The sequence below is a fragment of the Pygoscelis adeliae genome, unplaced genomic scaffold, assembly GCF_000699105.1.
Source record: "Pygoscelis adeliae isolate BGI_AS28 unplaced genomic scaffold, ASM69910v1 Scaffold161, whole genome shotgun sequence".
NCBI lineage: Eukaryota > Metazoa > Chordata > Aves > Sphenisciformes > Spheniscidae > Pygoscelis > Pygoscelis adeliae.
The window spans coordinates 1778428-1806065 of record NW_008824061.1 but is presented as its reverse complement, the minus strand read 5'-3'; the positions used below and the strand labels follow the sequence as shown (position 1 = coordinate 1806065).

At 42.5% G+C, this 27638-nt stretch overlaps 1 protein-coding gene across 1 annotated transcript in view; it reads left to right on the top strand.

Annotated features, from left to right (window-relative positions):
• Nucleotides 1-25730, top strand: part of LPP (LIM domain containing preferred translocation partner in lipoma) — a 282269-nt gene extending 256539 nt beyond the window's left edge. The window contains exons 10-12 of the mRNA XM_009334106.1: nt 10190-10368; nt 13480-13600; nt 15115-25730. Of these exons, the coding sequence (XP_009332381.1) occupies nt 10190-10368; nt 13480-13600; nt 15115-15243 (429 nt within the window). The 3' untranslated portion in view covers nt 15244-25730. The remainder of the gene's footprint in view (nt 1-10189; nt 10369-13479; nt 13601-15114) is intronic.
• Nucleotides 25731-27638: the final 1908 nt, after the last annotated feature.

Below are 27638 nucleotides of genomic sequence, written 5' to 3'. Positions count from 1 at the left end.
TGCCTTACACTGACTCACTAAATTCTGCTTTCTGTTACTCTTGACAGTGGCCAGTTCTGGTTGCCTGTGGTCCCTGCCCAGTGTTCTTCCAAAGTCTTTAAAATATGCGTTTCACTCAGGAGGGTTTCTTCAGGGAAATAAGAAACCACCTTTTCCCCTCCCTTTGGAAGGACCTCAGAGCATCCACAAAGTCTTCAGCCCTCATGTTCCAGACTTATCTAAGCCTCCCATTGCTCTAAAGGCTCCAACACATTCTCCTCACATCAGGGACTTAAATGCATTTGGCAACTGTTTAAGAAATACATCAGGGGTTTGGGAGAATCATATTCTCACTGTCAGTTTAGGTAGCAGCAGCAGCATCCAAGTGCTGTGAGAGTTTTGGGGGTTTTTCCCAAGCTTTATACTGGATTACATTATCTATTAAAAGCAGCTATTTTATGCTGAACTGTTGCTATGACCTGTATTTCACAACTTGCACGTATACACTGAAAAATTATCTTGCACTCAAAAGGTGTTTTGGTGAAAGCTCCGGGAAATTCTGTGCAAAATCTCATTACCTTCTTGCTTGGTTTTTGGTTTGGATCAGTTTGGGGAGTTGTTTGTTACTTGGTAGTTCTAGGTGCCAATTTTGGTGTTCATAATAGAGACGTGACTTCTGTCAGAGCATCACAGGCCTCCCAATACCTTACTAAACTCACTCCACAGATAATGTGAAGCACAGAGGTGGAAAATAATGAAATTAAACCCTCGGAAAGAGTCACTGGTGAACCCAAGGACAGAAGCTAGGCATCCTTAGTTTTCAGTGCTCTGCCCCTGCCACTAGAAAACAGGACTTTCTCTTGTGACTTGTATGAGAGATACATGAGAAGCTTTGCATTCTCTTTGCTTGAGCAATCTAGGTGGTAAGGGGGAGCTGTTGAATTGATATTCAGCTGAAATATTTAACCTTTGGTAGCTATTAGAAGAAACTTAGAGATGCCCTTATCTGTGACTTGAAATAATCAGGGGAAAATGAGTTGTGTGCCTTTCCTTGTGGCTTAGAGAGATGAGGTTTTTTTATTCTTGAAGAGTGAAGGGGAAGGATTCTGCCTTTTTTTTGTACAAACTTTAGAAATACCCAGACTCTCAAGTAGTAGCCCTGTCTGTTCCCTTTGGTTTCTTCAGGGAATCTCTCTTGAAGAGCACAGGAGGCATAAAATGCCAGCTTTAAACAGGCTGTAGTTAAAAGGCTGGTGGTGTTCAATCTGTAACCAAAAAAAGCTCATCTTTGCTGGATGCTAGTTTATTGACAGAGTTTCCAACTAAAATTTGATTTCTGTGTTAATCAACAAGATTCCATTTTCTTGATGGTTTTTATGTCAGAAATTCTTGCACTGCTCAGACAGTCCTTCAGGAAAAGCATGGCAGGCGAGAATTCATTTCTAATGTAAAAATACCAAGAAAGAGGAGGGTGAGGGGAACTATAAATAACCACCAAAATGTCACAGAGTCAGTCATTTTTTCCTCCGCAAGTCAGCTTTAGCAGTTAAGGTCAAGATAACATTTCCATGTCAATGGTCAGTTACATCAAAATTCTAAAACGGGAAGATTGAATGGAATTTTGGATTTTTTTTTCTTATATTCTGCCCAGATTTGACCAATTTATAGTTTCTTCTGTCTGCCAGCTATGAGTTCCATTGTTATTTTGGTTAAGCTCTTTGCCAGAGTGGCAAGCTTGGATTGGAGCATCAGGTTTATTAAAGGCTATGAAATAAAATTCTCTACCAAAAGAAAAGAAAAAAGCCTACTTCTTGCCGATAGTCACTTCTTTGTATTTCCTTTGATGCGGTTCAGTTTGACTTGAATTTTAGCCTTACAATTTGCTACACAATTTTGTTTTGTTTTCACAAAGTTCTAATCAGTTTAAACTGCAAGCAGTTTGAAATGCCTCTCTAACAGCTTCCTCGGCGTTGCTAATTAAGCTTGCAATCTCTGTGTTGTCCACAATTGTATCTAAACAAGGAGCAGAGTGTATCTGCTTGCTGTTTAGCCACATCTCCCAGCTGCATATAATTCTGCTGCCTGTGCAGAAAGTAATCACAACAGGACAGATCCTTCAGTCCTTATTTAGGCAAAACTCCCAGGGTGGCATACAAGGTCAGGCACATCATGTGTCGAGGGAACAGATGGATTTGATGGTGAGAACATGTAAGGCAAGCAGTACGACATCTATAGCGCAAAGACTGGAAGTGCTTGGGCATAGGGAACAGCTTTGCTTTATCCCCCAGAGCACTTTGTACCATGGAGCCCTGAGTTATGATTATGGTTTGTAGGTGCTCTCACCTGACGTGTGGGTGTTAATAGTAGGTAAAAACTCAGGCTATCAAAACCTGTGATGTATTCCCCCTGTCCCTTAGGAGCAAAGCTAACAGAATATCATAGTTTTTAAAACTACCAAGGTTCACTCCAGTGGGAAAAAAGGGTCCTAACAAATCCTCGAACCCATCTTGCTGGAATCGGCAAAGCCGGTGGATGATTTATCTCTTGGTAGCGACCCCAGTGGTATGAAGCAATACTTACCTTCCGAGACATGGCTGCCATTGTGCAATGGGGTCCAGGGATTTCGGCAGTAGCTCTGTGCCAGCTCACCTGAGCTGCAGAAGCCTTGAACAAACTGTTTACCTCTGGCATTCTGGGAGGGATTCTGAGGGATTTCCTTCAAATTAGAAATCTTTGAAAATCAGCATCTTGCACCAGGCATTGTATTATGCAATGGTTTGGAATGAGGGCCAAAAGTCTGGTCATGAGCTCAGGATCTCCTCAGGTTGAAAAAAATCAGAGATGGAAACTGTCTTGTCAGATCATCCCTCCCTGCCAAGGCAGGCTTGTCTCCTGTGCTCCGCTGGTACTGCTGTGCTTTACGGATGCTCATCTCTCCAGCGCTCCAAAAGCCTGCCCCAGCTTAGTGGTTGGATGTTTTCTGGACCAGATGCAATCCTGGTGTAGTGTGACCGACTTCACATAGTTATACTGGGGTTCGTACCTGGTGTGCGGTGTGGTCAGCAGTGCAAACAGCAAGCGTGAGCTGTGTGCACCAACATCCATGCACTGTTTCAATTTTGTGGGGAATGTGCACCTTCTTTTTTTGGTGTCAGTAGACAAGATGTAAGAAGATTTGGAAACGCACCTCCACCAGAAGGAAAATTACTGAAGGAAGAGGAGCTGATTACCAAGATACATAGCAATGTCCTTTTACATAGTAGTTGCTAAGGATGCTTTCAATTGCTTGGCTTACTGTAGTATTATGTGTGACTATAATTATCGTTGTTGAAAAAAATTTCATAGGCATAGACTTTTTTTATTCTCCTTGCTTTTTTAAAGTCACCTGTGAGTTAGGAGCATTTCCCCAGTATTAAATTTTTTTTCTCTTGCAAATTGCTGTAGTCACATTGGAGTACTCTGAATAACAGCTCAGATGCTGTTCCCCAGTATTGCACCTCCCAAAGTCAGACCTTGTTGACTTTTGAGGTGTGTGCAGTTGTGATAACTCCAGTTTTTTTGCTGTTAAAAAAAAAACAAACAAACTTGTTTCCATAAAGTAACCATGTGGGCACACAAACTACTCTACAAGTATTTATCAAACCTAACAGCATCCAGTTTCTCACTGGAATGTGCAACTTTTACAGCCATTTTATTTGCAGGCAAACTGAGGTACAGAGCATGAGAGCGCTTGCCTCTGACAGTTACTTGGTTGAAAAGCCGGAGGTAAAGTCCAGGCATTTTATCTTCCAGCCCACCGATTTAGAGAACGAATCCCTCATTTGTTACATTCGTAAGCACTGCAGTTGTAAAGTGACAAAGATCTCAGTGTTAGAGCAAGGAATGTACAGAAGATGAGTAGCTTTGAGTGCCAGAAAGTAGTTAAGTAATTTCCAACATCAGGTTTCTTGTGGATTTTTAGCTGGAAGGAGTCAGTGTGATTGTGGTTGAACACTGAGCCTAATGCAGAGCAGATCGTTTAACCCTGACATTCCTTCATCACTGTCAACTTGGTGGTACTAGAGATGGACGTGGGTCTTATCTGAACTGGCACTGAGCAAGAGAGAAGTCACCTTGTCCCTGCCTGAGCTGTTCCAAACATTGATTACATTCACCATTAAAAATTTATACCTTTCTCCAGTTAGTATGGCCAGCTCGTGTGCCTGCCAGATCCGGCAGCCTTCTCTAGGTTTCCTCTCTAGCCTTTGGTATGCTCAGACAATGGCAAAGCCTTAGCCTTCACTCGGTAAGACAGCTATCTTAAGAAGGAGCAAATGGAGCTCCTTCCTATTCTCACTGTAGAGCATATTTTGACATCTGCATATCATTTGTGAAGCATTTCTCAAGCCCTGTTCCATTTTCATCATGGCCTTTATGTTATTGCACATTTGTGGACTCATTTGCTACTAACATAAGCCATAAAATATATCTAGTCTTTCTCTGATAGTTACAGGGCAAGGGACTTCTTCACCCTGTACACTGAGAGGAGACTGCCAGATTCACCTCCAGCTGCTCCGAGTCCAAAAATACAAAGCTGAATTAGGTTTTCCTGACAAGAAAAGCAGATTCCAGCAGAGGGGAAGCATGCCAGCCGTGGTATTGCTACTGTGCTGGGAAAGCCACTAAAAACTGAGCCGCATGGAAGAACTATTTGAAAGCCACTGAAAACAGCAACCTCCAGGGCCTGAGTCTACGCTATGCAGTTGATAGCTGTATGCCCAGCTCAGACCCACATCATGCTGGTAATGTTGCGGGGATGTCAAGGTAATTTATTCCAGTATCTTCCCTCCCCTATCCCAGCAAAACAAGCTATACCAGATAAAGAACACCCTCAGTGCTTAACATTGTGTCTGAATTAGGGGGTTTTGCCAGGATATTTTGGGCTTTCAGGGGTCACATCCCTTTCCCCAACACACTGATGCAGCTATGACAATGTGGCCTGAATGTCAGAATTGGCCAAGATCCTTCCCCAGGGCTTCCCCTTGCTAGACCTACCCCTCTGAGAGCAACAGGAAGGGAAGGAGAGTGTCACCCACTGCTAATAATGTGTCCAGCTGGTCAAGCTAAGTGAGAAAGGTTAACTCACACGTGTCCAAATTCTCTCCTCAAATATGGAGAAAGGAATTTCATGCTGGCCATTAGTGAATTGAATGTATTTGCCAAGATTTACCCATCTGTGGAGATAGCAATTGGGGATGGCTGGGGATTTGGCGGGAGGTGGAATTGGGTCCTGGATTTTCCTTTTCTAGAAATAATGCCAAGAAAAAGGTTTTGCAGGTGTTGAAATTACTTCTTGACACTTAACCCCTCCACCAATGTCTGCTTTATACTTAATTTCTAATCCAACTATATATTTGCAGACCCAAAACCTAAATGAAACCTTTTGAAATTAATTGACCTGATCTAATTTGGGGTTTATAAATTCACCAGACTTCTTGAGATTAAAGTGTTCTGTCTTCACTTAAGTATGGAAATGTTTGCAAGCCTCAAAAATTATCCCACAATGGGGAAAATGTCTCCTGGTCTGCTCTCCTTGCAGTCTGAGGAAATGAGGGACAGAGTCACAAGACTTAAAGCAATTGACTTACCGCACTTTACTAAGTTACAGTTCAACTACAGTAGTTGACCATGTGCCTGTTTTTAGCACAAGAGTCACTTCTGATTCCCGCAGCTAATACCATCTCCTCTGTGCAGTCACTCCAAAAAATGTTTCTTCTGCAGTGCTCGCAGAAAGTGAGTTCACGTCCCTGCGCATGAGTTGCCAATGTAATATATTCCAGCAACTTCCCTCCCCTCTCCCAGCAAAATAAGCTATACCATGCTCATGTTCCCATGCGTGAGCTCTCCTTGGTCTGCTGTTCAGAGCGCAGGAGAGATTATTTATGTTCATTAGAGCTCTGGATGAATTGCCAATACAGAAGAAGAAATGACTAATCTCTGTGCCGCTTTTCTTCTGCACTGATTGCTAGGTCATTGTGGGAGGGTCCTTGTGCTGCACTATGTTGTGAGTTACTGCTGTCACCCAAAATTTGGTTATGAGGGGTTATAATCTACAGCATTAGGGAAGCAGGATGTGCTGCAGCCCACAGGCTGTCTCTGCAGCTCTGTTCCCCAAAGCTGTTTGCCAGCTTTCCATCTGGGATGTGAAGTTTTCAAGATGGGATTCAAACACTTCCCACTTCCAGACTTCAGTGGCTCTTGCACTCCAGAAGTCCTTCCCAGCAGTTTGGATTTTCACTGTGTCCCGTGTTTAAACCTAACATTTGCAGAGCAACTCCCTTTGGCTTTCTGTGGTTTCTGAAGGCCCAGGTATTGCTATAGGGAGGCCCACAAACAACTCCCACCACCACTTGCTGTCAGATACTTGTTCCCAAGCAGCGTGTTTGCACTTTGCTGCTGATTGTGCTGTACATGTTTAAGTCTCTTAGTTTTTACTTGCAAGCTAATGCTTGATGTCCTGGTCATTTCAGTTCTTTGGTTGTGTTTTAGTGTATCTTAGCTTGGGGTTATTTTTTTTTACTGGTATATTAGGGTGCATTATTCTCCCCAGGTGAGATTCTTTTTCTTTGCTATGGATAAGCAGTTCTGCCCTCAAGAGATGTGGACGCAGACTCAGCCTTTAACATTGGGCCAACCTTCTGTTTAGAAATGCATGGTTCCTTCCCAATCCTTTTCAAACGCCCAAAATTAGTTGGATTTGGAGACACAAGTGTCTCTAAAAAAAGAAGGGCACTTCTTGCCTCTCAGCCAAAAATATGGGAAAAGGATGGTAAACTTTCCCCTCAGCCCATGCTGGATTTGTGGTCCATATTCTTATGACACGAATTTGGCCACAGCCTCTAGGTCTGATGTTTTCTAGCTGATTCTTATCTTTCTTCTCTGTGTCTTGCTTTGGCCCTCTGTGTAGCTCATCAGATGCACTCAGCTCTACCTGTTGATTACAGAGAGGGCTGGCAATGGCACCTCGGGAGAAAAGAAGACATAGAGCTGTTAGGGTTTCTTTTCTTTATCTTGTTTGGCTTGCTGAGGGTCTGAAAGCTCCAGGAGGTTCTGGAGAGTTAGCTAAACTGTGAAAGAGAGCAAAATCAAGAAGCCAAACTTGTAATTCTACAGGGATGCTATTCCCATAATGTGCAGAAATACCTTTGTGCAGGTTGTTAGCTGCTGGGGCAGCACTTAGGCATGTGGGATAACCTGATTAGAGAATCAAAGAAAACCCTGTTAGCTCCACAGGCCAAATCCTGCCTTACAGCAACCTGATGTCAAATGGGTGTGAATCAAGGAAGTTTTCCCTTTGGCATCTTCTGGTAACACCTTGAAGAAAAGGGTCTGAGCCAGGGTTCTAGCAAGTAAAGAGGCTTAAGCAAATATGCTCCCAGACAGGGAGTGAGCTGGAGTCTGCAACTAATGACTTTGTTTTTCCTCACTGGTACAGACTTGGAAGGATGAAAAGAATAAATTCCTCAGGTCTGATTTTCAGGTTGTATAGAAGGCTTAATCAGGAGTTGGTTAATTTTAAAACACTTGTCTTAGCTGCAAGAATGTCAAACAGTGTGACTGAGCTGAGATTTGGGAGCAGAAGACGTGTTTTCTGAAGGCATAATCCAGAAGTGTGATTACCTGCTGTACTGGTCACTGCAAAACTCCCACCAAAGTCAGCATTAACGTGAGATGTCAGACAAGATGATTGTAATGATCCCTTGCGGTCTTAAACTCTGTGTGTCTGAAACGTGTGAGTAGGAGGTGTATCAGATCCGTAGTGAGAGCATTTCCAGGCCACGCTGTTTGGCGTTAAATCCCTTTGCAGGGTGGATTGCAGCTGCAGGTTTCTGCTCTGTTCACAGTACTAGACAGGCTGTGCTCAGTGTTGCTGTCTTAGAGAGGTTACATAGGCTGTGGTAGCAGACCAGGGGAACTGCTTAGCAGATCAGCCCCCAATGTGCAGGTAAGCCGTGAAACTCCCAGCCATGTTGTGGGTACTCAATGTTTATCAGAATTCAAAAAGCAATCAGGAAAGTTCATGGGAGAAACATCCACTTGAGGCTAAGTACAGAGAAGTCGAGCTCTGGCTCAGGAATTCCCTAAGCCAGAAATTGCTGGAGGCTGGGAGCACATCCTAAGGAATTGCTGTGTTTTGCTTGCCCCATTCTCATACCTTGGCCCCCATTGTTGGCAACTGTTGGAAATGAAGCAAGCAGTGACTTGGTGAAGCAAACACTCCATACCTGTGCATATACAGAAGTTGTCATAGAAAATGCCTTATGAGTGGCACAATCTTCCGTCGGTATCTGCAGGTATGCTGCATTCCTTCCTTGGCAATACAGAGAACAGCATGGATACAGACTGTGATGATGTGATCTGCTTATGCAAAGCAAAATGGCAAATTTGCCAGGTTATTTCTCCAAAGAGAAAATTATTGACCTTGCTTTTTCTGGCATGCCAGCAACTGTTATAATGATGATGATGGTGACAGTAACCAGACAGAAAGGCCAGCAATAATTCTTTCCTGTCCATTATTACAAGGCATAAAGCAAAATCCAGTCTGAAACCAATGCTAGTTTGGCTGTGCTCTCTTTACAAATGTGTGAGGCAGTTCTCATGGGTTGAAATTCAGGACTTTTCATATCAATCTTTCCAAAAACAATCCTTTTGATCTTCTGATGTGAACCTGTGTATTTCTGTTTGTATCTTACCAGTGATTTGCAGCCTAGAGATAATGTCCAATAGCAAATATGTGACTGTAGAAGTAACCTCTCTGAGCTCCTGGGTGATTCATCTCCTGACAGTACATTTTGGCTGCACATGTAAGGGCTGGATCTTGCCACTGAGAATATTGGCTCAAAGAAGCAGTAACAATGCGGTCAGTCAAAGCACTACTTTCCCTGGGAATTTTGTTGCATGAGGAAGCAGAAGAACTTTAGCCTTCCTGTGTTTGTCAACATGATCTGTCTTCCAGCAGCTTTTTATATTTCTGTCCCATTAGATTTTTTCCTTTCCTTTTTTCCCCCTCTTTATTTCTATCTATCTTAATCATAATCAATATTGTAATCACAGACTTTCTACCTCATCCAAGATTCAAACACTGGTTGGTAACATCATTTGATAACTCCAGATGCATCAAGCAAGAGTAGTAGGTGAAGTTTGCTTTCCTAAAGTCCAGTGAAATGACCCAAATCATTGCCACAGATTTATTGTTTGCATCTGTGTGGGTTGCATAGATGCAACACGTGTCCATTCATGGCATGTGTCTTTAAGGTGCTTGGTTTGAAAGGGTAAGTTGCACAGTTGTTGTCAGAAGGGCTGGTGTGGCTCACAGACAACCAACTGAAACAAAATTGTCTTGGTGTTTCTATAACTAACTGCAAGGGTGAGTGAGGGTTGAAATGAGATGAATCATTCAGTGGACCCCACTTGAAAGGTGGGGGTTTTTTGGCTCCAGTGCTTCAGGAGCAGGCCAGTATGTAAAACCTGTGTGGCAAGGATCATGGCCTTAGAGCTGGCATTTCACAGTTATTATCTCAAACATCATGGGCCAGAGATAAATGAACAGTTTTAAGTTATCCTGAACTCCCGTCTTTGTGATGCTTTCATTGTAGACGCTGCTTTGTTCTCTCCCCAGACTCAACAGTAGTCTCTGTGGTGGGAGAGGAAGATCAAGATTTTCTTACAAGGCAGATGAAGATCCTTTATGGGAGCTGTATTGGCAGAGCAGTTAGGGGGTCTCTGTGTAGCCCCAGGAGTTTGAGCTTCAGCTTTGCACTGCACATTGTGGAGGTTGTCTCTAATCAACTCAGCTGCAAAAGGTCATTCAGACTGGGCAATCCAGAGGCAAAAACCCAGGAGTGCAGGCTGCTGCATAACTCCTTCATGTGCTCTTGGCTACAGAAGCTGCAGTGTCTCACATACACCCACCTGATGGGTCATCTCTGATCATTTATCAGAGCTGCTGAGAGAAGCCTCTGGTTTGTGTTCTCACACTATACAAAAGACTTGACCCAGGCCCTGTGCTGTTATCATACTCTTTGTTGGCTGTACTGTGCTTATCTAGAAGAAATGAAAAGAAAGTACCTAATGCTTCCAAGTAGACCAGCAGCAGCCTCCAACCCAACTGACCTTTGTAAATGTCCTGCTGAGATGGTGCTCACATCTGTTGTGTATGTTTTGTTTGCAGAACACGCTGGAGCAATGCAGCGTTTGCGCAAAGCCCATCATGGAAAGGATCCTCCGAGCCACCGGGAAGGCCTACCATCCCCACTGCTTCACCTGCGTGATGTGCCATCGCAGCCTGGATGGGATCCCCTTCACCGTGGATGCCGGTGGGAACATCCACTGCATCGAGGATTTCCATAAGTATGGCCCAAGCTGTATTCAGTGGCTTTGCTTATTGTCTTTCTCTTTTGTCCCTAAAAATCCTTCTTTTTTATCCTGAGTGTCCAAAAAGATCTGAACCTTCTGCCACTTCCTCCCAGGGCTCTTAAATAGTAGGCAGAGCTTTGCTCCAAGCAGGCACACCAAGGTATACAAGATGAATTGGTTAGGGGCCAGTGCTGCTTGATCTCGGTTTTGCTTAGATCTGAATTTATGGATAACCTCTGTGCTCCTCCATTTTAAATGCTCTGCATTCCTCCCGCCTTCCCCTGCACTCAGCATGTGCACGTTTCTCCTCACTGTCTGTACCTGTGCTTCCACATCAGCATCTCCCCCCTTCTTCCACCGAGCAATTAAGAGAGGTCCTGTACTGTAGCACTCTGCAGGTGTTTGCCTACTGGCTAGAGGGATCTAGGTGGCCACAGGATGTTCACAGCTCCTCTTGTTTCTAGTTGCTAATTAGCTTTTTAAAGCTGCTAAAAATACAGCCCTTGTAATAATTTATAGTGAAACTGCTATTTAAAGTAAGTTGAAAGGTATAGTTGCAAGTAGTTTCTGTCACTGCCACGCTACCACCCCCATTATCACAACTAATCTAGGGAAGACAGGTAGATATAATCAGAGCACAAATGTTTCCCCTGTATGGAAAAGACAGACACATTACACCCCTCAATTAAAGAGGAAATCAATACTGACAAATGTGAGTTTACATCTCAACCATTTATCTCTTAATTTTTAAGGGGGTAGACATGACATCAGTGTGTGGGCCTGAAAGCTCAAAGAAGCACGTTGACTTGACAGAAAGGGAAGCAGCCATGATCAACTAGAACATTAAAATCCAATGTGAGGATGTTCCCTGTAGCTCAGATAGGCTGGGTTAATTGGCAGCTGCTGTGTTGCCTTATTTTTCTGTGCCAGCAGTTGTGTGTGTAAGGTAGAATTTGGTCCTGAGCACAGGCCCAAAGAAGGCTTACACACCACTCAGGCTCCTGAAGGGTTTCCCTCACACCCACTTATGATTTGGAGACTGCTCCTTCCCCAAGCCCCACAGGCCAAGGGCTCACAAGCCTTCAGGTGGAAGGTTGGGAGCAAGAGCTCATGTCCCATGTTGAAGTCTTTTGGCAGTGACTGGATGTGGACCTCAGGGCTCTGCGAGTGAGAAGTGGGAGGCTGTCAATCCAAGGAAAGGACACAAAATCGTTGAGTGAAAGATTGAGGGGAAGTTGATGGGAATAGCACGAGACCTAATGTGACACTCAGCATGTCTTCGGCCAACCACACATTTAGCAGCACTTCAGCTAGCCCAGTTTTAATTGATCAGGGATGACACGTCCTCCTGGTCTGGGGGTCAAGTGCCCTACATCTTGTACATCCTCCTGATAACAAAACTGTACCTGATGCTCACACTGTCGCTTAGCTACCCCATGAGCTTGGGCCCCACAGTAGCATATCCACATCCCATGAAATCTGCAGGAGCCATCTCTGGGTCCTGGGAGTTAATATTCGGCTCATAATGAATTACCCACAGTGGCCTGGACAGAGAAACATTGAAGTATTTTTAAGCACCGCATTTGAGCTAAATGGCACAAGGAAGCGCCTGCATGAAGCAGCATATAATTAACTGCGATTACTGCTCCGGTCATATCATGATCCATTTAAGTTATTTTTCAGAGCGCTCACTATAGCCACTGTTTAATTCTTTTTTTTTTTGGTTAGATCACAGCTACACAGACATCTTTCATCTGCTGCCAGTGAAATTAATATTTTTCTTTATTCCTAGTACAGATAGAATTTTTTTCTTTTCTAAGCTAGTTAATTCTGAGGTAGTTCATGTGACAGGCTGGGTGGCAGAGTCAGTCTTTCCTAGGCATTTCAGAAGAGAAGGGCCTTTGATCTCCTCGTGTTCTGATTTTTGCCATAAGCATTGTCCTCTGTCACTCCGTAGCCTGTGACCCCGGCTCTCGTTACATGGCAGCAGATTCTGTAAGTACAAATTTCTTTTTTTGTGAGCAGAATTTGCAGCCAGGGAATTGGTACCCACAGGTTTTGAACCAAAACAGCAAATAATGATTCACCACAGACTGAATGTTCACAAGCATCTCCACCTGCCTGGGAGCAGAGATAGCTGCTTCTCATGGGCAAGCAGGGGGAGCAAAACCAGAGCTAATACAGAAGATATGTGAATTAGCCAAAAGGGTATACAGCGGGCAATATAAGGGGAAAATGAAAGGTCTGTGCTCCTCTTGATCCCTGAGCTAAGCCAGCTGATTGAAGCCAGTCCCTTCACACCGTGAGTGATTGTCACCATACAACTCTGACTCAGGCTGACTGTGGAAGAGAGAGTGTTGGTGTCTCTGCACCCAGACCTGTTCCCTTTTGAGCCTGGGCAACCCACTAATGGATAACTGAGAGTTGGTTTTAGCTAGAAAACGCAGCTAGTGAGAATTGCCCTGATGCTTCTTGTTTGAGAGTGAGCACAGCCAGGAGCGTGCTCCTGTGTGCATAAGTTGGTAAGAAGGCTCAGAAGTTTAAAATGGATGGGATAAACCTCAACAAATTAGTGTAGTGTAAGGCAAATCTTTTTACTATCTCTATTAAGACTTTTTACCTATTTGTTCCAAGCTCCAATTTTTAATATTTTGATTTTTTTTCAAGAGATGTTTTTGAAGCAGATCCTGGTCATCTTTCTAACCTTAGGAATTGTATGGACTTTCTTAGAGTTAAGTTGGGGGTTGAGCCTGATGGTTGTGGCAGTGCATAGGTGTCACGATCGTGGGTCATTCAACAGGCACTTTAGTTGTTAATTAGGGCAAGCAGAATATGCTTTGCTGCCTGTCAGATATCCTTGAAGTCCTCTCCTAATAGTCTGCAAAATGCTCTTTAATATCCTGCAAGCCTGAAGTTGCATTGTAGGACTAAAGTGCTCCCTCCTGTCTTCTTTCCAAGGAGGCAGCTGTGCAAAGCTGCGAACCGTGACATGTGTACGTGTGTGTGTGTTTGTACAAATGCACACGTTTCTGGCTTGCTGGTGCAGTTAACAAAAACTTTCACTCTGAGTTTGAGGATGACTGCAACCATCTCTTCTTTCTTCAGGAAATTCGCACCAAGATGTTCAGTGTGTAAGGAGCCCATCATGCCGGCCCCAGGACAAGAGGAGACTGTACGCATTGTCGCCTTGGATCGTGACTTCCATGTCCAGTGCTACCGGTGTGAGGTTAGTATTCTAATCACGTGAAGGACAGAAAGCAAAGGTTGGCTTAATTTCATCACCGCCTCATGTTCTACACATGACAGGCATACCCTATTGTAACACTGGCTCTACAATCAAATTACTTCATTGACTTCAGCATGCAAGGAATTTTTCCTCATTTATATCAGCGCAAATGAGAAGAAAATCAGGTCCCTTGTTTATAACAGGTTCATTAGGAGAGCAAGAGAATGTGACTCAGGTAATTAGAGCTTAATATTTGAGAACATCATAAATTATAGCTTGGACACAAACATTGCTCATGTTTATGTTCTTAAAATGAAAGCTAATGCATGTTAGAATTTGAGCAAGATTGTACAGGAAACTCAACATATGGCTCTGGGTTGAAGAATTTTAATGGACACATAAACATGATCATTCTTGTTTTGTGCAATGCTTTTTGTGCTACTTTCCTGTTCAGTTTCATTATGCACTTCATATAATTTTGATGGTAAGAATCTGAAGACAGAGAAGAAAAATCACCTTAAAGCAATTAACATGTGGGAACAGCTGTGTTAGGGAACCTTCAAGAATTCTTCAGTGCAAGTGTTACTTGTTGGATAATACATCAGCCAGATGGCAGGGTAAGAAAATGAGACCAAATGTATTTCTTATCACAGTTGCAGGTTTTAATAACTTTAACCAGAAAGAAGGATGGACTAAGGCTTAAAGGTCTAGGCTGAAACGTGAGGCATCTGGTTCACTTCTCAATCTGACCTTGGCTTCTAGGGTACGGCCTGTAAGCAAGCCGTAATCCCCTCACTGCAGCTCCGTCAGCAGTCTTTGGCCAAGTGATTGTCTGATCACACATTGAGGGATAATTCCCAACTTCTCTAGCAGCTATACTTAGCCGTATGTACTCAGAGGCTGAGGTCTCTGGAACAGGTTTTGGGCCTTTTAGTGGGGTTTCCATGTGCCTGTCTCAGTGACATCCTCCTTTCGGCCACAACCTTTTGGGCCAATTGCAGTACAAACATGGGTGACAGTTCTGGTAAGGGGAGACAGGCAGGGAGTTTGCTTAGCTGTCACCCCTAGAATGGATGCTATAGCTTTGTGGCATTAACTCTTCCAAAGGAGATTACCTGTAGTCAGATATTGGTACCAAACTTCCTTCCCAGTGATGCTTCTTTTCTATCCTTTTCTGCATTAATAAATATGTACTTAAGTTTGATGTTTTCTCCAATGCTAAAGACCTTTCCTTCCTCAGAAATGTGAAGGGAATAATCTCCTTTTATTTTCAATTGGATTAAATTCAGCAGAGAGCTTGGGAACCCATCTACTCTGCAGCATTGTCTCTTATCAGGAAATGGCTTAATCATGAAAGATATCACGTACCTCAGCTTCATGCTTTACGCTGACTCAGGCTGGATCCTGTTACAAGGTGGAGAGTGAGGAGAGAATTTCTTTGACTAATAGATTCTTTGGTTAATCTTGTTCTTCTCTCTTATTTACTTTGCTCTTGCTGTCTGCTTATTTCCTAGGACTGTGGTGGCCTCCTGTCTGAAGGGGACAATCAGGGCTGTTACCCTCTGGATGGGCACATCCTTTGCAAGACCTGCAACTCTGCTCGGATCCAGGCTCTGACTGCCAAGGCCAGCACTGATCTCTGAGTATCAACTGTGACCCTCCCCAGGATGCCCATTGGGGGATATTGCACAAGCTTTGCATGATTTCTTTCCAGCCTAGGGTCTGAATCTCTGTTTTTAAAAAAGAGTAAAACTGGAAGGCCTTGGAACAAGAGGGCAGTTCGAGAGGCCATGTTCAGACTGCCCGTGACAGGCACCTGATTTAGATATGACTTTTCAAGAGGGTGGTGAGTGAGTCAGACCACCTGCTGTCTCTGCAGCTGGTGGAGATAACTGGTCACAGCACCTAAGTTATCTGCCTGTAGAAGGAGGTCTGAACATGGTCCTAACTATATTTCTGTGTTTGATTCCTGTCTCTTAAGAAGTACATGAAGGTAGAAGGTGAAAGATGGCTGAGCTAGTTCTTTCTCCCACATTATTTTGAGAACCTGACCAGCTCTCATTGAAGTTATGGGGAGCTTTCCTTTGACTTTAATAGGATCTGGATCACCAGCAGAAGTAGTTCCACTGCCCTAGAAGGTGTTGAGAGCAGACCCAGCACTCCTCTCATCACAACACAAACAATGCAACTTCAACTGTACTGCACCTAAGAGTGTAGGTGTGACCTTGTATCCTTGGGGGACAGATTTGTTATCTGTATCTTTTTTCTTAGGCCCTTACTTGTCTCCATTGCCTTCCAGTTCAATAGGGTTTTTTCTTTTTCTTATGAAATTATATTTTGCTATTGCATAAATTTATTCAGTAGTGATGCTTCCAATTCACAGTGTATGAGCAATCACAGAAAGATGTGAGCTTGCACACACTATACACTACACACACACTACACACACACACACACACACACACACACTGTGCTTTTTGATTTACCAGAGGTATAAGCCAATCATGTCCATTGAAAAGGTCTTTTAAGGATGTGGGGCTGGAAACACATTTTTAAAATCCCAGTGGTTAAAAAAAAAAAAAAAGACTACATAGAACTGCAGTGCAAAGCAATGCTCAAAAACATCTTATGCCACTCTCTCACACACCCCAATCTAGTGGGACCACTGGCGATGTTGGTTTCTGGGTAGACATTTAAGCAATAGAGTCTTGTTCCATCTCCTGTTTATTGCAATAGGAGGATTTTCCTTCAACTGTAACGGGGATTGAATCAAGCCTTGGGATAAACATTTCTCTGGTGTTAACATGCATGATCTGGAGTTCTCATTAAAAGAATTAAGGATCTTAATTCAACAGCAGCAAAAAGGATCCTCCTAAATACATGCTGTTGTTCAGTTTTTATTTTAAGAAGGCTAAAGAAGGTATTAAACCCTTCTCTATGCCATTCCAAAAAAGTAAGCATTTTTTTTTTCCTTTTTCATTTTCATCCCAGCCACTTATAACTTCTTTTTGGTGAAATGTTGTTGCAGAAGAGTGCTGGGCCAGCAGCAGCATTTTCATCTTCTGTCCAGAATTAATACATATGCCAAGGTAAATAAAAGCTGGGCACAGATAATCCATTTTTTCTCATGTTGGTGGGGTTTTTTAGTTTGGTTAATTAAAAAAAAAAAAAAAAGAAATCCACAGCATTCTGAGCAGCTATAATATTCTTGTTCATGAAACCCATAATAACTAAGGTGCAAATTACATAGTGAGGGAGTAATTTTCATATCACTGAATTGACATTAATATCTTATTTGCAGATGTAATCAAAGAAAATACCTTTCTTTGCACTTAACAAATTAAGAAGCAGAACTGAAACAGTTGCAGGCTGATTGACCGTATAAGTGACAAACTGGCACTTTTCAAGAGTAAGTTATAAGAATTTTTTTCATGCACCCACTGAAAAACAATAAATGTGGTGCTCTCATCTTTATTCTCTATAACAGAAGCCTGATATAATTATACCCACTAATGCTAAAAAGAAAAGTTAGATGAGCTAGATCAATAGGAAACAAAGACGAAAAATTGTGAGATACTCACTGCAGCTCCTGCAAATGGTGCATTTCCTTTCAGTTTAGCACTAACCTTTATGGAAGAGCACAGTGAAATTTAATAGCTTTAGCTGTATACAGTAAATTCAAATACAGAAATACCAGTCTGAAACCCCGGTTCCTTACACAGTTTATATGTTGGCAAACTGCACTGGTGTCAGGGAAGATTCCCAAAATTCACAGCTCAGAATGAATCCCTCTGTGCAGAAGGGTGGCATCATTAAGCAAAAGAAATCGTTCTCCACCATAGTGGCTGTGCTGAAGCAGTTTGCCTTTTTATACTAGATTTCTACCGCGGCCTTCAAGAATTTTACTGCCTCAGACGTAAACAGATTTTTTTTTTGCACCGTGAGTCCTGCCAGGTTCCATCTGGGTTCCTGCTCCCTGAACTGTGGCACGTAAGGTACTTCTGAGCTCGCTTCTTTACGTGCAGTCTGCACCACCACCGATCAAAAAAACCTCACTACTATTGAGCAAATCCAGTTTTAACTAACCCTACAAAAACACGGGAGGTCAGAGCTGGTATTGCTAACACCATTGTATCTTTGTGGAGGATTTTACATCTCTGCAAGCATAAGGAAGGACACGATGCACTCAGATGCAGAATAAGCCATTCATCAGGCAGCAAACGTAGCTCTGATCTTCCTTATTCTTGTTAGTGTTAAATCAAGTGGCTGATGAGACTCTCCTGAGTAACACTGGGGTAATTGATGGAAACAAGCTATTGTGCCTTCCTGCAAAATGTGGCCTAGACTCTGGACCGAAGTCCAGAGCTTTTGGGCTTTTTATGGCCCTGCCATAGGCTGGACTTGGAGCAAGTCATATGGCTTCTTGTCTTCTGCCTTCTGCACGAGAGGGCTTCTTTCCAACTTCCCAGGGATGTTATGGGAATTAAAGTAATCACAGATTGGCCCAAACTACTGATTTTTGGAGTTCTGTCTTCTCTTTCCAGAAAAGTTTGCTGGTATGTAGGTTTGGGATTCCAGCCCGTTTCTAAGCTAAGGGCCAGCCAGGAGATCTAGATCTGAATCCTTTGTGTTATTAGGGTGCTGTGGTGAGTTGGGCTGGTGTGCAGGGAGGTGAGAGCCAAACTTTTCAAGTATTAAGTACTCCATGGATGGAAGATGTTGACAAAGATTGAGCAGTGTTGATATTTGAGGCACTGTGGCTAATTTCTAGACCTGACATATCTGGGCAAAGGTACTATCATGCTTTTGTTTTCACCCCTGAAACACCAAAGCCATCTGCCTGTTGGAAGGAGCAAGCGTCCAAAACACTCTTCTTTATTTTCTCTAATGTGTGTGGTTTTGGCTTCTAAAATTGCTATAAATATATTCGGAAGATATTGCATAGATGTATATACATCACAGAGGCTCCCATCAACCGCACGTGTATGGAAATCTCCCTTCTGATGCTTCAGGATTTAATTAGGAAATGCTGGTGGACTTATCTCAATTGCACTGCAATTAAGAACCACTGGGATATTGCTTCATCACAATATTTATCACATATTTATAATATATCCTGTTCTATCTGTTCCAAAGAAGGAGTCTTCTTGCCAAAGAGACCTAGCTTTTCTTAAGGTGCACTTCTTAGCCATGATAAAAATTCACGTCATCTGTGGCTGTGGTAATGTCAAAACTGTTCCTTTCAGAAAGAATTGGGAATATCACACAGACATTTCTGTTCAAGTCTGCAGCGTTTTTGCTTATGCTGCTTTGGCTTTGTGTAGTGTTTATTGGCAAGTAGGGCCTGATCCCATGATTTGTATGGCCAGATGGGGCCCAGGAGGGTCCAGGATCAGGTTCTAATTTAGCAAAATATTTAAGCCCATGGGGTTTGTTTAAGGACAGGCTTTAAAGCCATTGCGTGGTGTGACATAAGCCATGGGTCTACAGTCATTAATACCAGACTGATTCTGTATGACCCAGTCATACAGATCTTGGTAGGATGTGGGCACGGTCAAATTTCTGTCAAATTACCCAGAACACATGAAATGGCTCCTGTGTCGCCCTTACGCCAACTGCAGGAGGGCAGCCGGTGGCTGATCCAACATAACATTTGGACAACAGGAGGATGAGTTATTACAAGATCAGTGCTTTGTGTCAGGTGGCTGTGGCACTTTCCATATGTCACAAGTAGCCCTACAGCCAGATTTACTGTATCTTTGAACCACGGCTTTAAAACTGTCTACTTAAACTTTCTCCAGAAGATTGGGTTGCCTTGGTTACAGCCCAGTCCTTAAGCATATCCCCAAGGCTAACACTACTATTTTGTGAATGTGATGATTTTATTGTCATTTCTTTTAATCATCGCCTGTATGTTGCTTTTAGAAACAGAAAGCAACACCATTGCCCTAGCCTATCAGATAATGCACCTTTGTTTTTGTTTTTTTAATATTTTAATTCTTAGATTTTTATCATGGCTGTGACACACTTGGGTAATGACTTAATCATAGAGGTGTAGGAGTACCAAAGTGTTTATCAGAATGAACTTTACATAATAGGGTTCATCCTGATGGCAGGAGCGAGACTTTAATGAGACACAGGCCTTAAGTTGACTTTCTGCCTATCAGCAAAATGTGCCTGAGAAGAATGAGGAAAAAAGTGTCTTTTAAAGAAATAGTGGTGGTTGAAGAGAACATGCAACAAGTCACACTGAAATCTCTTTGGACCTGTTACGGCTGCTGTCTGGCCATGGTCAGCCAAGCCTAGCTTAGGTTTGATAAATGCTGGTTCCTTTTGATTTTGAGAAAGTCCAGCAGACAAGGGATAACAGGACCCAAGAGAAGGGCCTTGGGGGAAATCCTGTGTCTTCACCCTCCTTCGGCATCAGGGAGAAATGTTAGACACCTGATGCTTCAGCTGAATGGCTCAGAAAGGATTTGAGATTGCAACTGTTTTCTGTTGACATCTAGTTCCTGCAGTTGGTTCATCATGTTGATTTACTATTTGTTCACTGAGCTGGGTTGACTACACCTTATATAGACTTCGATACTTTAAGTCAGGGCTAGCAGAGAGAGACGTGCTGAAGAATCTCACTGTAGTGAAATTCCCACGAGAAAACACTAGTGGTGGTAATTGAGGGTTTGTTGCCAACTGATAGCAGGAACTACTTAGTACTATCTAGAGGTTAGTAAAGTATAAACTGGTAGAGCTGTGAGAACACTATTTCCAGTTAGAGCTGGTCACAATTTTCACACTAAATTACGTGATGTCAGAAGGGCCATTTTTTTAATGAGAAATTCTCACTTTTTGCAATGTTCGCCACAACAGTTTCTTTTCTTGCTATTATAATTAAAACCATATTGAATTTTTATCTAAATAAATTTCAGGATTGTTAACAAATATTTTCATTTTTCAAAAACCCATGTTGTCTTTCTCAGTTTTTTGTAGTTCTTGGGTTTCTTCTGCTGGTAAATTAAAGTTTCTTTGGCGATTTTGAAAAGTTCCTTGGATAAAAATTCAATTTAAAAACAAACACATGTGTTCTTGGGAAATGGTTCAATATTGGACCTGGTGAAATAAAAAAAGCTTTGGAACTTTTCACAAAATATTTTTTCCCTACTTTTAACTAGTTTTGGTAACTTTGAAGTCACTGTTTCCAGATAATCCAGATAATGTGACTCTTCTTAAAACAACAGTGTTACTTCTGTTGGGTTCATTTTTCTTTCCTATCTTAAAGCCTGGCTGTGGAGAATGCCAGGGTCTTCTACTGTGGCAATTGCAATTTTCTTCTTTCCCACCCACACCCCGAAATTACTGAAGAATGTAAGCACATTATGGCAACTGCCGTGAAGATCAAGAGATACTGACCGAACTTCACCTCCACGTAACCCTTCTGGCCTTGGGAATGGCATTTCTCCTTAAACATTTCTAGAAATAGTACCTGGCTTCCTCAGCATTTCAAGTTTGAATTTGCAACAGTCAATTGCCCGACTGGCATTTGGAGCATGAGTGAGAGTCGACTTTAAACTGTTGAAATTATAACATTCACCCAGCACCTAAAAATCTAAGGAAAAAACCTTAACCTCAGCAGGTTTCCTTGTGGACGTTGGGGAACAGCTCTCATTTCAGCTTGGTAATTCTCTGCTGTGATCTGAAAAAAAACAACTCAAACACTTGCAGACCTTTCTGGCATATGTACTCACCCGCACACGTAAGGTGGTTGTGGGGCTACAACTAAGTAGAAATACAGGTTGCAATATTGAGCATTGCTACTTAAACCCCACTGGGCTTTATTCCTGGTTATGTGTTCCCGGTCTGTTGGGCTTCACGTTACATGTGGAAGCAATGGGGTTGATCACTGGTATCAAGAGCACTCAGTTCAAACTTTTTTAATTTTGGTGTTTGTCCACATTTCTCATCGTACCTAGACCTTTTAGAAAATGAAGAAGGAAACGGAAGCCCCAGGTGGCAGCATTACCTTTACATTTCCAGGGGTTAGGGTCCCTTGCTGGGAACATGACACTTGGGGTGTCTCTATTTTTTGCCTCTGCCTCCCTTTGTCCGCAAGCAGCTCTCTTACCTGCTTTTTCCATTTGCTCAACGTGCGCTCATCTTTGTAGTAACGATGGTATGTTACTTACTTCACAGAGGTATTGTCAGTCTTAGCTAGTAGTTGGAAAAACTTCCAGATCTTTAATCAAGTAGTTTTGTGCATGCATAGTATCAGTGGCCTGCCACATGGATATCAAAGGAAATGATTATAATTATTGCTTTTAAAATGATTATGAAATTGTGCCTTACTTTTTCAGTCATATTTAACCATGTAATTTAGAACCACATGATTGCAGGGATTTATCATGAAGAAATTTGTTTGAAGGATAGTTTGTTTGTTTTTAAATATTTTTTCTTCAAAAATGAATTTATTAGTTTTTCCTTTTTTATTTTTTCCTTCAGTTTTATTCCTTTAATATGTTTGTGTAAAAGGGCAGCCAGAATTTGCATTCCTAAGAGACAGAAGATTTTATTTGGTCTTGTATGTAGAGCTTTCATTTTCTTTTATGTTCCTTCAGGAAAATTCTTCTCTGCCCGATTACTCATACTTAGATGTCTTTAAATGCAGGCTGACCAGTAAGGGGTTTTTGTTGTTGTTTAATTTAGTGTGTGGTTTGCTTTGTGTTTTGTTTTGGGGTTTTTTTTGTAATTAACCAGATATGGGGTACTGGGGAGGCATTGCACATTAATGCAGAATGTTAATGCTAATTTTCATAGAAAAGACAAAATTAGTCTTTCCCTGTCCCCAGTGCAGTTTTGTTACTGTTTTGTGTACAACACTAATATTAAGCCAGACCGTAAAGGCAAAATACTCAGAGTGACCTACTTCCATTCACCAGCAAGAACCCTTTGTCAGCTGACTCCTGTTTGTTTGTTCATTTTTAAATGTCGGATTACAGAACGAGCATCTCCTAAAGATGAAAGAAAACAGTGTTTTCATGTGCAGGAAATTTGGGGTTGCAGTAACAGAACATTTTCTTTGTGAATTTGGATGTCATGGTGTTTTAAGCTCTTGCCTGGAGCCTAAATCAATTTGGCCTCTCATCCAGTTCATCTCGCTGGTGCTCCTAAAAGGCTGCAGCCCTGCAAAAGCTCATGCAGCATTTTTGGCTGCCTTCCCTTGCTCCCATTTGGTACATATTTGCACAATTTAACTGAGCTTTTCTTTCTGCTGAAGGTCAGATGCAAGCGATACGAAACACTAAACTTTATAAACAAGCAAAGCCATTTCAACCACAGCATTTTGGACTAGAATGGATTTTTAGGTGGCGCACTGTCTGCTGGCCTTTGGAGAGGGGATCCTGAGACTACATTGGGCTGGAACAGGATGCAAAGCCACAAGGCTTGGTTTTTTTAATGAACTACTTACTGTAATCCAGCTACAGTTTCAGCCTCACACTTCAGAAGAAGCTTCCAGCAGCAATGCACGTACAGGCACTTTTTCTCTTGCAGAAAGTGAAACTTTCTCAACCAGAGTAAATTTAACCTATTGCATAAGATGCTGGAAGATTTTTCTTTTTTTTTTCCTTGGGATTCTCGCTCTAACCTCTATGTGCAGAGGATGAATAGTTTTTCTTTTTCCCTTCTTTTTTTTTTTTTTTACAAGATTAGATGTTGCATATTGATGAGCTAGCATTTCAAAGGTCCGTGGGGCTTTGGAACATATTAAGAATCTCTGAAGTTTAATATTCACCATGTTTTAAATATTCAGAAGGAAAAGTCTGCATAAAATGGCTTTTGATAAATACGTTCTAGGGATTCTTTCTTTCTATCTTACGCAAGCGTTGTGGGGATTGTGGCTGTGCCAGTTTTGTTCCAAAGTGTCTTTTGTTTCAGCATTTCAGGACCATTTTGATCCCATTTGTATGCCCAGTGCTTGTCCTGAAGTCTTTTATGGTTTCTACTGGAACTGTACAGCAGGCAGGTGGATGTGACCAAGGCAAAAGCACAGCTGAGCATCGTGACTCCTGAGTGTCTGCTTGATTGCTCCCCTCCTTATGACAGCTGGGCATGTCCAGCCTCTCTGTGCCTGCTTTTTGTGATGCAGGTTGGGGTTAGCTCAGTGGTCAGGCCTGGCTGAGATCTTTCTGCAAAGGTGCTCCACACCAGTGGGCATTTGAGAATGGAGAGGGCAAGATCCTGGGTGCAGGAGCAAAGCAAAGTGCCATTCAGTGCATCTCAGATCTCAGAGGGCAGTTTCCCCTTCCTTAGATGTCCCTCTTTGTTAAGAGTCTCAGCAGTAAGAGAAGTGCTTTTAGGAGAAATCCCCCTTGGGGATGCCCTATTTCCCATGCTGTTGAAAATCCGATTGAAGCTTTAGATGAGGAGGATCAGTTACGGGCTGCAAACACGCAGCTATTTTACTGTATGATTAACTCTCTCGTTTGCCTTGCCCTTGATGTCCCATGGTACATACCATGGTGCGCGGGACAGCTTCTTTGGTCCTGCTCACACACAGCCTTGACTTTGTCGTGCCAGTCCCTGTTGAATCAGCGCCTGGTTCTTGTTCTCAGGACTGCTCTGGCTTGGGCCAAGGGCGTCTTATGCTCCTGTGCAAAAGGTGGTGCTTTCAGGTTTTGGTTTACAAATACTGCAGCCCTTTCAAACTCACCTTTCCTCTCTCATGTATTCCTGACAGAAGTAGGATTTTAAATATTTCATAGCATTCTTCTTTCTTCTTCCTTTTTGCCAGATGCCTTGAAAACATTGTCAGATTACGATCTGGTTGGGGGTTTTCAGGATCAATTTCCTTTCCTTCTTGATTGCATGGTGTAGGTTTGCAATGAGGGGTTTTTCCTTTTTTTTCCCCTTCCCTTTTTTTTTCTTTTTTTCCCCTCTTTTTTTAGTCTTACAGAACAGATGCCTTCAGTTTATGCAGAGAAAGATTGACTATGATTAGAGCTAATCCAGGATGGCAGGATTGGACCCCCACAGTGAAAGCTAGAAAAGTGATTGCAAAAGTATTCTGTTTCTCCTTTATTAATTACACAGGAAGTTTCCATCAAAGGCTCATGTAGCACAACTGGCCTATGTAATAAGTAGCAGGGCCTGTAATTACAGTCTTGTCTTCTGCTCCTATCTGTGCCCTGACTTTCTAGGCACCGCAGTTCTATTTACATCTGTGTCTTTTAAATTTTTGATTGGTCACTAAGGAAAGAAAAGCACAAGCCGTGAGCCCTGTGGAGGTGCAGTAAGTCTAAATGAGGGAGTCCTCCTCCTTCTCAGGCTATCTGCCTGATTTGGAACACAGAACAGAGCATGGGGAACAGAGGGGATTTTACCAGCCGTGCAGCGGAGTGGGCTGCATGCCAACTGAGTATCTTTCAAGATCTTGGAGTCTTTGTAGGACTGGAAATTGAACCTTTTATAGGTCTTAACTAGTGTACTATCGTGTGAGGGAGTTTATATATCAGCATTTCTTTGCTCCGAGCAGTTTCTACAGGATTTGACCTTTCCTTTCTGTAAGATTCAGGGGTTTATGGTTGCAAAGAGATCCTTCCACTTGTGGCATGAGGAGGGAGATGGCTTTTGGCATCACGCAGAGAAGCTGGGCTACAAATCCTGGTATCGATGTAAAGCAAGAGTAACTTGAGTGGAAGGGGGAAGGCAGTGATTTACGCCTGGTTCAGTACCAGGTTCACCAGCTCTGAGCAGCAGCGAGCGCAGCTGCAGGCAGATCAGCTCAGTAGGGTGTCAGTCTAGAGACCTGCAATGAGTAAATGGGCTCCTTGTGAAAGTGTTTGGTGCTGGTCACTCTGGCAGTAATCTCTCATCTCTTTGGAAACGTGCACTAAAGTTAGGGTAAAACTACAGAATGGTGCCCCCCAGTCTTTTTCTTCAAGGCATACTCCAAGTGCTATGTTTGATCAAGAGGAACGGAAGCCATTGTGCAAATACTATACTCTATGCAAAAAATATTAACAATCCACTATGGATACTTTTAATGTCCATTAAACTGTTATGCAAATTGTCCTTTTTCTGCAGCTTGCACTGTAGTTATTTTTGGTCTGACTTCTATTTAAAAAAAACCCTCAATTATTTTTTAATTTTTTTTTAACTCTACTTCTAAGAAAGTTGATGCTGTAAAGGAAAAAAACCCTTACTTTCAAACATGGGTTTTTCAGGCTTCGAAATTAATAATTTCTACACCTGACCCAGTTCCTGCAGCTGCCAAAAATGAAAAGAGAAAGCTATTTAAATTTCTCATAGAACCATTTATCTCTTAAAATATGCCAAGGCAATTTGAGGTGGGGGTGGAGACTCAGCTATTTATCTCAGCAGCTTGATTTTTGTCTTTATGTTTCTAACTGTCAGGGGGAAAAAAAACGGTAGGAAGCTATTCTTGGGCTATTATTGATGTATTGTGTTGTCATTATGCAGGATGTCTGCTTTGCTATATACGGAAGGACATTAATAATAGCCATCTCCCCTCCCCCCACCCTCAGTTCCTCTTTGGGAAGATATAGTTTAAACTGGAGCATCTGCCGTGTTCAAATTGCTGCTCCCTCCTCCCCTTCCCCCAATTCATTCCCAAACTAGTTTTGGGAACAGGGCTAAGGGAATAAGGAGACAGGTTATATTTGCCATTTTTCTGCCTACTTGTGTGGTTGCTCCAGGCAAGTCATTTCCATGCCATGTACCTGTCTACCCTCTTCCTTCCTGTGTATTGCCCCTCCTTTCATTTTAAGTTCATCAGTGCAAAAAACCCCTTTCTCGCTGTCTTTTTCTCACAGGGGCTGGCTGGCAGAACGGGCTCAGCAACAGACCTCTGATTTGTTATTACCCAGCATTTCATATCCAGCAACGTTGGTTTCTTCATTATTTCCCATAAGTAGGAAAATGTATTCCTGTTCCCTTCCCTCCTACCCCAGGTTTAAAACATTGTTATGAAACTTTAAAGGGCCCATCTGCTTGTTTAAAGACTCAGATGCTTGTTTTATTTTTGGAAGCAGAGTGTATGGTGAACAGTAATAGTCTGATGTTTAAAAAATAGCCCCACTTCAGCATTCCCCTGAAGTGCGGGAAGTCCTGTCTCCACAGGTCTGTGCCAGCAGCATGATAGCCCAGAGAGCAAAGCCAACTTGAATAGGAAAAAGAACTGGCCTGCCCCATTTCATCTGTAAGAATTCTGAGAGGTGAAAATAAGAAACGTGGCAAAAACTAAAGGGCTTAATTGCTCTGATTATTTTTTTTAATGGCTGTTCCTACTTCTCATGCTAATTTTGTTCCATAGAAGCTTTGCTTATTCAGCATTTCTGATAGTCAGGACCATATGCTTTTCATGGTGTCATTACTTCTACTCGTCGTTTGTTATATCCTAGTCTTGCTCTGGTCCCTATATGGTATGGAGCCATTTTGATTTGGGCACTGAATTAAAACAAAGTTAGGAGCTCTGTCTAGGAAAGCTCACCTGGAGTTTAGCACCAGAAAATGCAATCAGAGTATTTTCCAGTTCTGATATAGGGAGGTTTTCCAAATAGGAATTCTAGATGGGAGGAATGCCTTCATTTGGGAAAGTGCTCAGATTTCAAAATGAAAGGGATATGGCCATTCAGTGTAGTTTCTTGTTGCTTTTATTGTCTTCCTTGGTGGTGGCCAAGGAGAAAAACGCCACCTTCTGAAGTGTTCCCTAAACTAGAGCCAGAGCCCAGCACCTCCTCTGCAAACATTTGCTCCAGCTTGCCACACTGCTGCAGCATGAGAGCAAGGAACGCCTGCTAACGAAGCAAGGTCCACCTCATCCTCTCCATAGTCAGAGCTGCTCCCCATGGTGAGTCTGTGTCCATCTTAGGGCTTGATCCTGCCTTCCTAGTGGAAGTATTTTGCCAGAAACAGGTATTTTCTCTCTGCCATTAGCTATGGGACTGTGTGCAATGATTAGGATTTGAGGGAGGGAGGAGAAGATCCTGTTCCAATTAGGCTGCCTTTGTGCTAATGTTTCATTCAG